Genomic DNA, 16,378 nt, shown 5'->3' with positions numbered 1-16,378 from the left:
CTGCTTGTGTGAGCACAGCCAGGCCAGCTTGACAGGTGAACGTGCCTATCTCTCTCTCCTTCTTTGTTGTTTTTTTCTTGATGACACTTCTTGCCTCCAATCCCTTTCCTGAATCATTTCTGTGTAAGGCTCTGTAATTGAAGCACAAAGACAACCTGCCTTTCCCAAAGGCTTCTCAACACAATATCTTTCACTCAGATATTTGGGCAGCATGGTGTTTAGCATGTTTGCCTCTCAGCACTATGCTCTTGGGCTTGAGTCTCTGGGTTTGTTCTCCCTGTGTGGGATTCCTTCTGGGGTCTCTGGTTTCTTTCTATGAGCCAAAAGCATGGAGGTTAGGTTGATTGGATACTCTAAATTGTCCTGTATGAATGTGTGCATTGTATAAGTATGAATAGATAAGATGTGTGTGTGTATATATATATATATGAGAATATGTGCATATATGATTGGTGTTCTGTCCTAGTCTTAACCTCCTCCCTTTTACCTGGTGCAGTCCCCCTGGAGGCTGTGGATTGTGAGTATGCTGTGTGCAAACTGGTTGCTGCTTTTCATCAGTGTGTGAGTGATTGTAAAAGCTGATATCTGTCTGTACAGTGAGTTTGAGAAAGGTGCTATATATATGTAACTAATAATATTTAGTACTGAAAAAAAAAAAATATAACCCATGCGAATAGAATAATAAATAAGTTACATTTTCAGTCACTCACTGAGACACATGATTCCTGATCAGTTCATAAATTATGTTAGAAGCCTTCAAAAGTATTAGTTTAATATCTGTGTGTGTTCCACTGTCTATTAACAGAAGTGTGTTTGTTGTTATCCTTCATGCAGATGTCTTTTAAATAAGCAATTGCTAACAAACATATGTTGCTGATACTAACACAGCCCAAATTATTGTGCCTGTGTGTAGTTTAAACTGTATGTCAAAGGTAAAAGCATGTCACACACCATTAAAAAAAAATGACCTACAAGCCAGCCAAGTCATTAACTTGCATAATACAATCACAGCCTTTACTCTTTACTAATTGGTCTTAAATGACCACAGAAAGAATCATCTCCACTGACCTATAAAATAATCAAGGTTATCATGCCCATAGACCCTGCAAAGCACACCATGATTATCTGCTCTCTGTGTTCATGGAGCATGTCTAAAGCATTAAGTGAGCCATGGCCAAATGCAAGCTTCTCACTAGCAATGCTGACTGACTGTTTGAGCTTGTGTCTCACCATGATTTTTATGGCGACTCTGTTTGCAATGTGCAATGGCCCTTTCATATAGACAGTAATATGAAGCCTGACCTAACACTGGCAATGGATGTCCCATTACGGGTGAAACTCTAAACAGACAAAAACAAGTCAATGAGGCATTTCTTCAGATCTAATGGATTTGAATTTCTTTAACCATGTTATACCACTTTATATCTTGCCTAAAAGACCTCACAGTGAGGATAAAATAAATTTCACTTACTACAGTGAGGACTTCAGAATTTCTCTCAACTCAAGCTTGATCAGGTATTATTCAAGTTTTAGCCTTACAAATTTAGGGACAAGCAGCCATATGTTCAATAATACAGTCTAATTGAGAGGATTGATGCAAAATGTGACACTGACTACTTAATTTAAAGTCATAGCCCAACTATGGTTAAAGGACCTGCATACTTTTCTGTGGCATTTAGACCTAGTGCCAAACTAATTCTGAGGCTGCAGATGTGAAGTCATTTATAAGGATTACGCTGACTTCAATTATGCATCTGACTTGCCAATAATCAAGTGGCCCATTATAATACGTTTAGGGAACTGAAGACATTTACAATGGTAATGTATGTTGATGATGAGGCATGCAAGCTTCACCAAAAAAGAGCATCAGAAAAAAAGATAATGATGTCATTTATCTGCTGTGCCAATATAATACCATTTCCCACATTTTGTCTGATATCCTTTAATAATGGGATTTCTGCTTGAATTGCTCCAGGAGCTAATGCTTCAATCACTATCACTTACTGGCTTTTTTCCAATACTATAGCAAAGAGAGTCAAAGTTTGATATTATGTAGCTAAAAGTAGATCTATTCTCAGATTTTATTTCTACTTTTTTCATGTTATTTTTAATATGAATTATAAACCATAGAAAATGTATATAAGACACTTTTTGTTTCATGGGAACAACTGTGACATTATAGTTTGGAACTCATGGAACATTTTCTATTAGGTAATTGCAAGCATTTTGCATATATTTCACAATATTCTTGATATACTTCATTGGGGAGATAATTAGGCTGGTGTCTAGTTGGATCAACTGAATTAACAGAGTGACACCTGAATCAATTTCTGTATAACCCCCCTAAACCTTGAAACACTGAAATACTTTATGTCATATTCAGACAGAAATGCCTGCTGCATGAGTTAGGAGTGCTGTACTGCTCCTACTCCTCTGGTCAAATCATTCATCTTCCCTTGATAGTTAGTTCAGTTGCAGCAGAAACTGAATGGACCTGCTTCTATTTCAATGCTTGTTATGAGACACTTTGAGTAGCAAAGATATAGAATATAACATGACATTGATTTCACCAACTGCTGATTAACCACAGTCTGACTTTATCCATTATGAAGGGTTGTTCATGCCTAGGCAAATCTTAAACATAAACATCAGAATAAAGAAACACATGTACAGTTGATACACACACACTTGCACAATGTCTTTTCAACTACAGGAAGATGAAAATAAACAATAAAATGTAAACACCTAGAAAGAGAGATATAAAGAAAGTCTTGCCCTGTTTACACACCTCTTAACTATAAAGGAAAATGGACTAAGGACTTTTCAGGCCCCATATCATTTTATATTGATGCTGAGCTGTAGAGATAAAACAGTCATTGAAGGAAAAAAAAATGGAAAAAGACCTTGAGTTTTCTACAGCCCCCTCTAACATCTTGAGAGGTTTAGAGGGAAACACAGAGAGGTAGAGAAAGAGATAGAGGTAGAGAAAGATATAGGAGTGATCAAGAGAGATGGAAAGAGAGATAAGGAGGAGTCTGAGAGAGCGAGAGAGGTAGAGAGAGACATAAGGAGGAGAGATAGAAAGAGTTAGAGCAATAAATAAAGATAAGTGAAAGAGAGGAGAGAGAGGTCATGCCTGACTATATATACCACAAAATACATAATACAGCTTAAAGTGTACAGTGTGTACAGCAGCTCTGCTGGGGCATAACTGCCATATTTCATGAACACACTGTGCGTACTCAGACTGATGTAAGACAGTAAATACATCCACACATACCAACTGATGACTGGTCTACTCAGTCTCCATAGCTGGATTAAAGAATTCTATGCTATTTGACTAAACTGGATGAATAATAAGGCATTAATATACAGCTTTTCAAAACCTTCCAGTGTGTGACACACATGCTAGATTATGCTATATGTAGAAGCTCCTTTCTTGCTCCCTGCCTTTTTTCTGGGATGAATACCTTGATGAACACATGGGGTGGGTCAATGGACAGACTGTAAAACCATTGAAAAGGTTACCCTGATGTCGAGCTGGTGATTCTCTGGTTCTATGACAGAGACCTAATGATAATGGGACTCCCAATATTCCTGTACGTTTTACAGCCCTGCTGTGTCCACGGGCAGCAGAGCTGCCTGCTAATTGCTGCTATTGTGAGATGGTGAAGTATTTGATGGGCCCACTACAAAACCGTTGGCTTTCCCACAATGCATCTATGCAAACAGATGCCCTGGAAAGGGAAAATAGCTTGATCTGCTTCAAATTATACAACAGCAATTTCCTAACCAGTAGAGCTGTAAATGTGAGCATTTATTATCTTGAAGCTTGAACAGCAAATTGTGTTGTTTGTTAAATACACACTTTCTTCACACACACACACACACACACACACACACACACACATACACACACACACACACAAACACACACACTCACTCTCTCTCTCTCTCTCTTTCTCTCTCTCTGTCTTCCTCCCTGCTTGCCATTTCAGTTCACAGGTTTTGCTCTCTCAGCTACCTAACCCTATCGAATATGCATAACAATAACTCGATTACTTCCTGCTTCTCCTGCTTTACGACTGTCGGATGTTCTCTGACTAGCTGTTATGTCGATGCCAGGACACAAACTGAGGAAGACATCTTATTGTGGAGCCTACTCTGAGCATAAGGGCACACTGACTACTTTTAATACTCTTAATGCATACCTCTTATTTTTGACATATGTTTTCCCCCAATACACTGTTGAACTTTTGAGACAAGATAGGAGGGGAAAAAAATGTGTGTGCGTGTGCGCGTGTGTGTGTGTGTGTGTGTGTGTGTGTGTGTGTGTGTGTGTGCCTGAGCCTGATGATGTGGTTCCCCCCTGTGCTCTACAGGACCCAGTAGATGAGACAGCACATTAGAAAGAGCACTCTAGTGCTACTCCCCCATTAATGAATCTCTTTATGTCATTGATTACTTTTGTTAGCCTAATGGAATTTTTAATTAGTACAGCTCAGCTTTCGAGCCAGCATTTAATCAAAAAATGTGCTGTTGTTTTTTTTTCTTTCAGGCATCTTTGGTCTTTAAACTTCATCTTTAATTGTTAGGATAGAGGGTGTAGATAATTAGGGGATAAAACCTTTCATATACATCTGACTGGCCACACAAACAGAATGTTTTTAGCACACTGAGGTCATATGAACAGAAGCTGCTATTATCAATGTGATTCAAATCATATTAGGGTGTGATTTGAGGATTTTATTATCCCAACATAATAGAAATATAATAAAAAGTAATGATAAAAAATAACCCATAGCCCATGTTTAATAAGTGATAATGTTATAACTGATGTGGTATTATATGACAACAGGAATTAATATAACAGCACTCTTTTTTTTTCTTTTTTTTTTCTTTTATAAGCAGCATATTTTGATTTTTAACTGTGACTTGAAAACTACCATGCAAGTGCCCTTATTGAAATAGTGAGTTCTCTTGTTTTACTAAAAGCTAAAGAGTAGGACCTTTTTGCTAAGAAATATCTTCAAATAAGTTTTTTCGAGGTGCTGTATGGGTATAAAGATGTGTGAGAAAAACAAGGTATGTGCACATTTATGAACATTTAAGAATGAATCAATGTGTCATAAGTAAAGAAAAAGAAAATCACAGTAATATGCATCTTAGGGAGAAAAAACAAAACAAAACTGTAATATGCAGACAGAATGAGGTCAGATTATCAGGTTAAGACATTATTCAGATAAAAGATTAAATCACATCATTTGTGTCTGCAAGCATCCAGTTGAAAATTAGATTTTCCTTACTATAGAAATCCCCAATTTAATAATTTATTACCTTCAAGGTTCTTTTTGTTACTACTGCCCTGTGTGTGAAAGAACACAATGATATGGAAAATCAAATTGGCCAATCATACAGAAGAATCTGGAGGAAATGCATCCCTGAATGTCTGAGGACCTCATTCACCTATGTAGACAGTGTTTGATGATTCATAGTTTATGGAATTGTTTTACAACTGATGGAAGATGCACATGTTACAGTGAAGATAAAATCAAATTACTATGACTACCATCCCATACCATATTGTCCACAGTTGCTGTTTCCATTTCATTTACTGTCTGGCATTTCTCTGCTCTCTCAGCTGCACACGGATCTGGATAAAGGGGACAGTGCCGTGAAATACACCCTCTCGGGAGAGGGAGCTGGCACCATATTCACCATTGACCAGACCACAGGAGACATCCATGCCCTACGCAGCCTGGACAGGGAAGAGAAACCTTACTACACACTTCGAGCTCAGGCTGTAGACATCGATACAAACCACCCCCTGGAACCTGAGTCTGAGTTTGTGATCAAGGTCCAGGACATCAACGACAATGAGCCAAAGTTTCTGGAGGGTCCTTACACAGCTAGTGTTCCTGAGATGTCACCTGTGGGTAAGGGTGTGCTAACTGGTTTTTGATACTGCAACAATACTTGTTTATTAACTTTCTTAAGAACTTACTATTGTATTAGGAGACTGATGTCCTACATAGAAGGTAGTATAGAAAAGTTGTTTCTACACGTAATATACCGATTCTCACATTAGAGCATTTTCTTAAGGTTTTCAATTAAAAAAAAAAAAAAAAAAAGTTTTCCAAGGCCTTAAAACTGACTATCCACTGACTGCATGAAATTGCTCTCCACGGTACCTGAATAACACTGCCTGTCAAATAGTTCTGCATGGGTTTTTGTCCTTGATCTTGTTTTTCTTCCAGATGAATGCACACAAGGTCAAAAAGGTTGAAAATGTAATAATCAGCTATAGTTGTAACCTCAAAGTCTAAGTTAAACTTGTTCAGCAGCTGCTAAATAAACTCCAAAAGACACACTACAATGAAGCAATGATTTGTTATTAGTTTAATAATCTAAAAGGATATATAGGAGATTTAAGTAGTTATCCACGTCAATATTTTTACCTTCTCCATGTGTCCTGTGAGGTGACACACAGCAGTCAGTATGACATTGGATCATCCAGCCTCTTAGGATATTATAGCTTCATAAATGGTTATCATACCTGATTATATACTAGCAGTACAATTCCCCATTCCATTTTTACTTTTTACACATTTGGCAGACAGTCTTATACAGAACAACTTACAATTTTAATCACATTACAGAGGCAGGCCAGTGTAGTGTTAAGACTCTTGCCCAAACACCCTTATTGGTATAGCATAGAGGGCTTACCTAGATGGGGTAAGCATATAGCTTACTCAACATATAGTCCATATGTTTTTGTGACTGCATTATTGATCATTATTTAAAGGTCTGAATTTGATCTTAACAGCTAAACAACAACTAACTGTTACCCTAGCCCATCCTTTGAATGGTTTACCATAAAAATGGGGCACTTGGTCTATTGATTTCCACATAGTCTAATTCAATAGCTGTAACTACAAGTCACTGAAATGAACACTGTCGTCCTGCTCACAAAATCCGCATTGCACAGTTTGTTAAAGAAGTAATGACATATCTGATTTGACATGTCACATTTAATACAATGCTTAATGTGACATTACACAATTCACAAGCCCCAGAGGTGACTTTAGGGAAATATATAGCACCACTATAATAGTCTTGATTTAGATGTGGAGTAGCTTTTTTTTTTTTTTTTTTTTTTTTTTTTTTTTGTAACAGCAGTATCTTACGCTGCACTGGTGAAGCTGCTGCTAGAGCCGACAGTGACTAACTGATTAGAGGTAAATAATACAATATAGTAAAATACAGTATAACTGATTTATTCAACTTAATCACTATCTTAAAGCCATCCTTTCAAGCCATTATAGCTATGCCATTAAATGTACCAGAAAGGATATAAACCAGCAGAGATTGTTTCTTTGTTCTGTCTCTTTTGTTCATTCTTTAAAACCAAACACTAAGGTTGTAAACCAACAGAGGGTGATTCTTTGTTCTTTATCTTTCTTTCTCTTCCCTGATTTAATGTTTGCTCTATTGTAGTAGCTACTTTGTTGAACAGCCTTTTATGGAGTGTAATTAAGCTTAGACTCATTTGGCTTGGCTACACATGGTTACAGTGAGTGGCACCATGGAACAATATCACTCCTGAAGGCAGGCTCTGGTGTCACTGGCAAATAGCCATCTTCACTCTAACTTTAATTAAAGCAACCAGGTACACTACCACTTGAGAGTCTTAAGTATATGAGTAGGAATGGAAACTAAAGAAAAAGAAACAGAAGCATAAACAGAAGCATAAACAAAAACTACAGTGAACTTTAAATGGTCATATGTTAAAGCTTGGACATAACACTTTTTAGAGTGAAGATCAGAATATTCTCATCAAAGTTGCCCTTTTGCATCAGATTCTGATGCGCACAGCTGTCCCATAAATTCCAAGCTAAATTCTGCTGCCTTTAAATTCAGAATAAATTTCAAGTGGCATAATGGAACCCAACCATGCATAATTTATAAAGTCAGATTGATTTAATAGCCTATCTGGTATTGCTTTGTTGAATGTTGAGTGTTTAATTACAGGTATTTTATTTCAGTAGATTGTCCAAAGATGCCATGTCTGCTCAAATACAGATTTTATTCTACATATCCCAAACAAGACCTCCATATTTGATACCTTTTCATATCAACCCAGTCTCACTCCCAATGGTGCTATAATCATGAAAATGAGAGTTCATTTTGTGATAAAGTCTAGTATCTTTGCTATATCATGTGACAGTATCACATTTATGGTTCATTAACATGCAACCGCCTGTATCAGTGCTTTCCTCATGTTATGTAACAGTAACTTGAAAACATGTTCTGATTTTATGCAACAGTACTGAGCCTGAATACCATCGTCTACTTTAATGTTCACATTCAAGATAACTTATTTCAACTTTTTTAAAATGAATTAAACTACCTAAGCTAATATGCATAAAGGTTGAAGAAATTTCATTTCTGTTACCCCCTTTGTACTTTGTACAGTACTTTGTACTGGTAGGGAGATGAGAATGCTGGTAAGTGACAGAGAAGCATATTTTTTGTTAGGTTTAGCTAAAGAAGGACACCTATAGTGGTATTTGCTTAGAGGAAGTAATAAAATGTTTCTAAAATGTTTTCTTTGCTTTGGAATGACAACACACACTACTTATGTTATTTCATGCCTTGCTCTGTTATGTGAGTGATGCAAAAATGTAAAAAATAAAATAAAATAAATAAATGCAGCTTAAGCTTGTTCATCCATTTGGCCACTTTGGTAATGTTAGTCCCTAACACTTAAAAAAAAAAAAAAAAACAGATAGTGAACCTTTTTACCTTTTAAAGGTTTATAGACTCAAACTTAGCCTCCTTAAGTCCTAGTTTATGAGCATCACATTGGGGCCCCTAAGTGACTCAGCTGCTTTGCAGGCCCCTGGAGTGTTGTTTTCACTATCCAATTCATTTACATTTACAGCATTTAGCTGACGCTTTTATCCAATGCAACTTACAATTCTGACTGAACACTTAGGGCTTGGGGTCCTACGTTCAATGGCCTACATACTGGGCTAATTCATGCTTTTACTGGCTAATTAAACTGTGCAGGTTAGGCAGGAAAATTCAAAGGATCGTGAGATGTGGACATTTTCCTAGGGTTTTCAGTTTTGGCAGACAATGTCACCCTGTTGCCTAGTCTATGTCCACCAAGATTGGGGCATCTAGGTTCCATGGCTGATCCATGGCCCCTGTAATGTTACTTTCTAATTCAATTGTGCTTGGCCAGTTTGGGAAATATCAAAAGATCCCAGGAGGCCATTCATGTGAGAATGGTCAACCTTGCGTTGTGCTGATTGCCTAAGATAGTTCATACCTACCACATTTGGGTCTCCCATGTTGCACAGCTTGTCCAGAGGACTGTGGAATATTACTATGTTATTTCCATGCTTGGCCTATATCAGCAAAATGAAATGGCTGAAGACAGCCCACCATGTGACCTAGAGCTTCCAAATTCTGCCAAGATTGTGGCTCCTAGATCATATGGTTGCTTCGAAGGCCCATGGAATGCTGCTTTGTCCTTTCATTCCAAAATATGCCTGCACTCTATTTTGGCCAGCAGAAAGTGAAAGTCAAATTGATATAGCAATTTTTACAACAGCCATTTCCAAAAAGCAACTTTGCAGCTGTCTATGTCATGGCCTCCAGTGAGCAAACCAAAGATAACAGTGGCAAGGAAATGCTCCCTTTGAGCATGAGGAAGAAACCTGGAGAGGAACCAAAATTCAAAAGGTGAGCCTATTCTCCTCTGGCTAACAAAATTTAAAATAAATAAATAAATGAATAGATAATAACTACAAGAAGTACAAAATGGCTTCTTAAAGGTTTTAGTCTGGGTTTGATGAGTGTAAGTGTATCTGAATGTTGCAGAATGCTGACCGTGTGACCTAGTGCCTCTAAATTTGGCACAAGCTATCTCCCTAAGGCATAGTTTATGCCTACCAAGTTTAGGGCCCTTATTTTTTGATTACCTGGTAGTAGGTCTGGAAGATAACAAAATCTACCTGCCAAAATTTTATAGATTTTTATAAATCTTCAAAAGTGGTTAAAGGTTTGGTAACTACAATATGGAAAAAATATAGATCTAAAAGCTATATACTCATATAATTTGTGCAGGAGCACCAAGCAGGAGCACACCTCATATATAGACTGAGACCAACTGACTTAACAATTGGCATCAAATATGTTTCTGCTTGACTGGCACACTCGCTCTTTATGGTTAACAAGCCCTACTTTCCTATTATATCTTTATTCTGTGCTTTTCCACCTGATTGTTCTTGTTTAGGTATCATTTTGCTAAAAGTGATCATTTTGAATTGTGTCCAATGAGGTCTATGTCCAGTAACATTGCGCACAAAGGCCTATATCATGTGAAATATATCTGCTAACAAAGCATAGAAGCACAGGGACATACTCCTGAAGAATTTTGGTTTGGGGCTTAATGCCATTGTAATTGTTTTGTAGACAACTGACTAATGTTGTGTCAAACCTTTAGTGATGCCTACCTTGGGGATTGGCAGTTTCACACTGAGCAGACACCCTCCGTTCCAAAATGTCTAAACTGTCCTATAAATTAGCCTAAACACCACACACATTATCACCATCTACAGAGAGCCTCTTGCACTGTCCTTCAGGAAAGTTTTATCATAAATTGGAAACACTGGTATTTCATCTTACAACTATATTAGCAGATGACTAGTTGCCATTTCTGTCTAGGGGAAAAGAAAGACAAGCCTCCAGTGGGCAAAGGATTGTGTAAAAACTGTTTTAGTTATCAGTGGAAAAACAATGCCTGGTCAGATGAATCCACATTTCTGCTCCACCATGCTGGTAGGAGAATATGGTGCAAGGAACATGAATCAATGAAACCTTTCTGTCAGGTGTCAAAAGTTCAGGCTGATGAATATGGAGTAAAGGTTTAGGTGTAGCAAAATTCATTTTATTTAATTTATGAATTATTAACATGGGGCATTACCCTAAACATAGGAAAATGAGTATCAATTATTAATGATTAATTACTGAAGGTTAATTAGTGTTATATCAATATTATATATAACCATTCAAATAAACACAATGAACAGTCAACAGCAAGGCCACAAGGCAGGATTTAAATACAAAAATTTAACAAGGTAGAAATAAGGGAGAAAAACAAAGAGAAAACAAAACTATGGCATGGAACTAGAATACACAAAACAGGGAAAACATGGAACAGGGACGCTGGGAGGGACTAATTGTGACAGTCTCATTCTGAAATGAGTTCATATCCTGTGCAGTGACCAAGTACCATTGTATAAGATATACTGATAACCAATTTAATAAATAAATGAGAAGTTTATTGATTGATTAACCAAAATAAATTATCTATGTTATAAGGTAAGTAATACAATGTTTGCAGACTTGGCTCAAGTCTACAAAACTGTCTAACAAATGATAAATGAAAGAAAGAAAAAATAATAAGGAAAATGAATAAAATAAATAAAATATAAAGCATAAAATAAAAGCATGATTTTTTTTTAAATAACATCAAATTGAATAAACCATAGACCAAAAACTACACACACACACACAAAATCTTAAGCTAATGCTAATTAGCCAAGAGGCTACTATGGTAAAGTAAATTGATATTGAGGAGAATGCCTGAGTGGGAAGAACATATCCAGAGAGTGGATGGGAAGTTAGATCCATTACTACTACTGCTGTGGTTACTATCTAAGATAAAGGGGTGAGATATATAATTCTGTGCAAAGTTATCTAAGGGAATTACAGCTCATTGTTCCTTGCTGATTTTTTTTTTTTCTATTGATCTGGAGGCGGTGCAAGAAGGGAGGACTTAGCTGACCTGTTCATGCATATTCAATGTTTCAGACTTAGGCTAAATCAGGCGTTTTCTTTGAGTAAGTATACTAAACAAAAAATAATTCAATATCACACTGTATGTGCATATTTCTAAATGAAAAAGAAAAGAAAAAAGAAACAATATAAAACACACAACCACATATAAGGAAACAGTTACATTCATCCTTAAGAGAGACACAGCTTAAAGATAGAGAGTATGATTATTACATAAAGATTATAGTTTTCATATTATTGATGGTTGAAATAGTCTTCCTCAGCCTATTATACTTCAACAGATAATCACTTAAAAAAATAACAAGTATAAAGGTTAATATGCAAATACTACAATGATAGGGGTAAGACATAGATATAATAGTTTCATGGATAACTTATCACAACAAGTCATAGGGACAAATTTAACAAATGTATATATAGAGAGAGTCCCATAACAGTTCAACAGTAATGAGGCTAGTTGGATTTGACTCTGGAATGTATATATATATATATATATATATATATATATATATATATATATATATATATATATATATATATATATATATCTTATATCTCTTATATATGTTATATATCTCTTAATTGATCCAGTTTGAAGTTCTTGTTAAATGCATTGACGGGTACTGTGGATTCATAGTCCACACAATCAAGTGTTTGGTTTTATTCATTAAAATGAAAGAAAAATATAGTTTTATTTGACTTTGGTATTGTGGGGGCTCAGAAGGCAACTCTTCATTGGAGAAAGGTTATAATCCAGCAGTACTTCAGGAATATGGACTTTTAGTAAGGCTCACAGATCTAGGCATTCTGAAATGTGAATTTATCCTCAAGTTGCAAGAGGTGTGTTTTATGGTCTTTGAGTTCCCTAGGCTAGGTCTGGAGGGCCCTCAAGTTAGGTCATGTCTTCTTGCAGAAGTTATACCCTTTCTTACCAAGAAGCTTTGAAGGCCTGATAATAGGGTTGAAAAGCAAACTTGGCGGAGCCAGGAAGGGTCTTGATAACTGAGGCCCTCCAGGAGGGTGTTGTGGGTCATCTTAGGAGTGAGAATGGGGAGAAGGTTGTGTTCTCCAGTATGTTTTCTTGGCACACCCCGAGCCTTGTGATACCTGTGGATGGACATTTGAACAGTAAGGCTTACCTAAGCATTGTCACCATTCATCCCTTCATGTCAGCTGTTTATACAATGGGAGAAGGTAGAACTGGCAGTTCAGAGCATGTCAATACCTCCGTCTACTTTTCAGAGATTGTCAACACAGGCCAGGTTTCATACAGAATGATTTCAGCACCTATCAGAATCTATGCCACAACAACTTGCTGCAGTTATGAAGTTCAAAGGAGGTCCAATACACTAGATGGGTGTTGCTTATAAAGTGGGCATTAATTGTATAGTGCTAGTGATTAAATGTCATATATAGCAGTTTTCTAGTTAATCATGTAGGTTATATTTGATTCCTATGCATTTATTCTAATTTAAATTATCTGTTTTTTCTCTCTTTATCCCTTCTATCATTTAGTGCATTATCCACTATATTATTGCTGGTGAGTTAATAAACATGCCATTAGTTGTTAGCTTTGTGGCTTTGCTAGTGGTATTTTTCACCCTTGGTAGATGATCACTAATTATTGTCAACTTGTGGCTTCCTGTTGGGATTAATTAAAATATTTCCATATGGAATGGGGGAGCATTTCCTGGTTAACTTCTGATCTATGAGTTATGTGATCAGGTGTGATCTGAACTGACCACTGAAAAAACACTCTACAATTTAGCAAAGTGGTGCTAAAGAATACGACTATCTAGATTGGGAACTGCCACATTGCCACATTGAGCACTGGGACCCCCCCCAGGGCTGTGTGCTCAGTCCACTGTTGTCCATGCTGCTGACCTATGACTGTGCAGCATGCCACAGCACGAAACACATCATCATGTTTGCTGAAGACATGACCTTGGTGGATCACCAAGGAACAACAAATCAGAGAGGACGTGCAGCAGGTAACAGAGTGGTGCAAAGTCAGCAATCTTTCTCTGATTGTGGACAAAACAAAAGAGATGGTGATTGACTTTAGGAAAGTAACATCAATGGCTCCTTTGTGGAAATCTTCAAAAGCACCCAAGTTCCTTAATATCCAAATAGCAGAGAAACTCACCTGGACCCTCCAGGTGGGGAAACCATCGCTTACCAGCATTCTGACCTGCTTACTGGATGAGAGAAGTCCTGGAAATCTATAGGAAGATCACAAAAAAAAGGATATTTACATAATTTAGCTGACACTTACATCGTTTAGCTTTCCAATTACAAGTCAAGTAGTTTTAACACTGAACTACCACTGCCCTGTTTTTTCTCTAGTCTTTAAAAATATTAGCTTAGTTAGAGAATGAAAAAATCTTTGTTATCTTTAATTTTCCAGAAAACATATATGTATAAATTTCTTTGTCACATAAAATGAGGAAATGTTTTGATGTTACTGAGGCATAAAATGGAGAAAGCACTAATTTTTGGATTTGCATGTCAATTTGCTAACATTTTTAATGCTTTTGCATAATGTGACAAACATGTCACAAAATATACTTTCTCATTTATGTGATTATGTCACAAATTGGACCTGAGAATTGGTTGATATGAAACATGTAGGAGGTGGTAAAGCCTATATAATTTCAATTTGTTTTGTAAACAGACTGATGTTTCTTATTTGGCATACAAACGATACAGCCTGAACTCGAGTAGATTTTGAAAACAGGTGCTGTTTTCTGCTGAAATAAAATATCTATAATTAAATGAGTAAATCACAAACACTCAACATTCAAAATACCAATACCAAGTAGAATACTAAATACATTTGAGTTTAAACTTCAAGCTTCATCATATGGTGAGTTGAGAATGAGGGTGGGCTGGTAAGAATATGTGTATCTTGTTGTTTCTAATTTACCTTTCATCTTCTAAGAGTGTAGGAAACAGACTGGATAAACTATATTGTTCATCATTTTTGTCTTTCTTTTGATCAAAGTTGTTTCTTCACAGTGCAAGTACTTGTAAAATGTTCCAATAAATAAAAGGGCAATATTCACTTTTATATTCCCAATGGCAACAACAATAAGAATGATAGACAGTCTGAAAAAAGTGACAACTCAAGCATATTCACATGTTGCTGTTGGAGCATAATACCCAAAGTGCCCTGCATTGCACCAAACCACTTTTCAAGCATTGCCCCCTGAGGATGACGGCTCTTGATCTGATCTGAATGGCAAAAAAAATAAAATGAAACTCTTTTCAGTGGGCATGCAAATCAAAGCCACTACTGACCGCTGACAACCTAGTGTGAATCCAGTTGTTTATATGTTCTTCATTCTCCTAAGTGTAACCGGACAATTCTGGAGCAATGTTTTTAATGTTTGGAGCTAACAATTAATCAGATTCAGTAAGAAAAGACTTTGTTCTGCTCTACATCAAGAGGTTTTTATAAATGTTTTCTAAAAAATATTCCATGCAGGTGATGAAACAGCTGAATAACAGATTGACACATGTGAATGTGTGTGTTCAAGAAAGAATTGAATTCCAAAGCTAATTACATCATCTGATGGAATAGAAGTGAGAGAACTACCTTTGGGACACAGAGCTGCCAGAAATCTGAAGGCTTAGTCTTGCCTGGGTTGCTATCTTCCAAAGACCTTCCAGTGGCCTTGTTTGTTTATTTGAATATAAATGATGCTCCTACTGCACATCCACAAACACAATGGTTTTAAACACTGAGCTACCCAATTAACCACTGAACCACTAATTGACACTGGAAAAGAATATATATTTGCCCTTTCATTCAGAAGTTCACCTATGACAAGTGCAAAGCAAATTATTACAAATTATTACCTACAAGACTATGGGTTATAGAAATAGCATTACAGCTCAACCTAATTAACAGGGAAAGAGCTCTGTTTTTCAAGGCAAAGATATGAGTGTGTGTGTGTGTGTGTGTGTGTGTGTGTGTGTGTGTGTGTGTGTGTGTGTGTGTGTGTGTGTGTGTGTGTGTGTGTGTGTTCATGTGGCTGGAAGGCAATCTTGCATCTATGCTTTGAATTGGGGTATATATTTAGCTCTTCTCATAAAATACTACGTTAATTGTCTCTATTAATTCTGTTGTGTACTTTATAAAGCCTTTTTGAGCATATTTTACATCTATTAGTTTTGTACTTCATTTGATTATTCCAAACCCTAAGCCATCACAGCATAAATCACATACTGTAACTATTACAGGGTGAGATCAACAAGTAGCGTTGCTGAACACACTTGCAAATAAATGATAACCAATGACTGAGTCAAGCACGCTGTATGTCATAAGTAAACAGGTCATAACTTCACACCTTATACTTTTTTGCAGGTACCTATGTGACAAAAGTAACAGCATCAGATGCAGATGATCCCACCTATGGGAACAGTGCAAGAGTGGTGTACAGTATCCTGCATGGCCAGCCATATTTCTCTGTGGATCCCAAGACAGGTGAAATCTAGAAGTGGG

At 36.7% G+C, this 16,378-nt stretch overlaps 1 protein-coding gene across 1 annotated transcript in view; it reads left to right on the top strand.

Annotated features, from left to right (window-relative positions):
- The window catches only part of cdh12b (cadherin 12b), a 92,419-nt gene that overhangs the window by 36,972 nt on the left and 39,069 nt on the right, over positions 1 to 16,378 (top strand). The window contains exons 3-4 of the mRNA XM_027008526.3: positions 5,642 to 5,936; positions 16,241 to 16,360. Of these exons, the coding sequence (XP_026864327.2) occupies positions 5,642 to 5,936; positions 16,241 to 16,360 (415 nt within the window). The remainder of the gene's footprint in view (positions 1 to 5,641; positions 5,937 to 16,240; positions 16,361 to 16,378) is intronic.

Source organism: Electrophorus electricus, chromosome 15 (assembly GCF_041902795.1).
Source record: "Electrophorus electricus isolate QZ-2024a chromosome 15, ASM4190279v1, whole genome shotgun sequence".
NCBI lineage: Eukaryota > Metazoa > Chordata > Actinopteri > Gymnotiformes > Gymnotidae > Electrophorus > Electrophorus electricus.
Note: the sequence above shows the minus strand (reverse complement) of the source record. Positions and strands in the feature narration are given on the sequence as shown.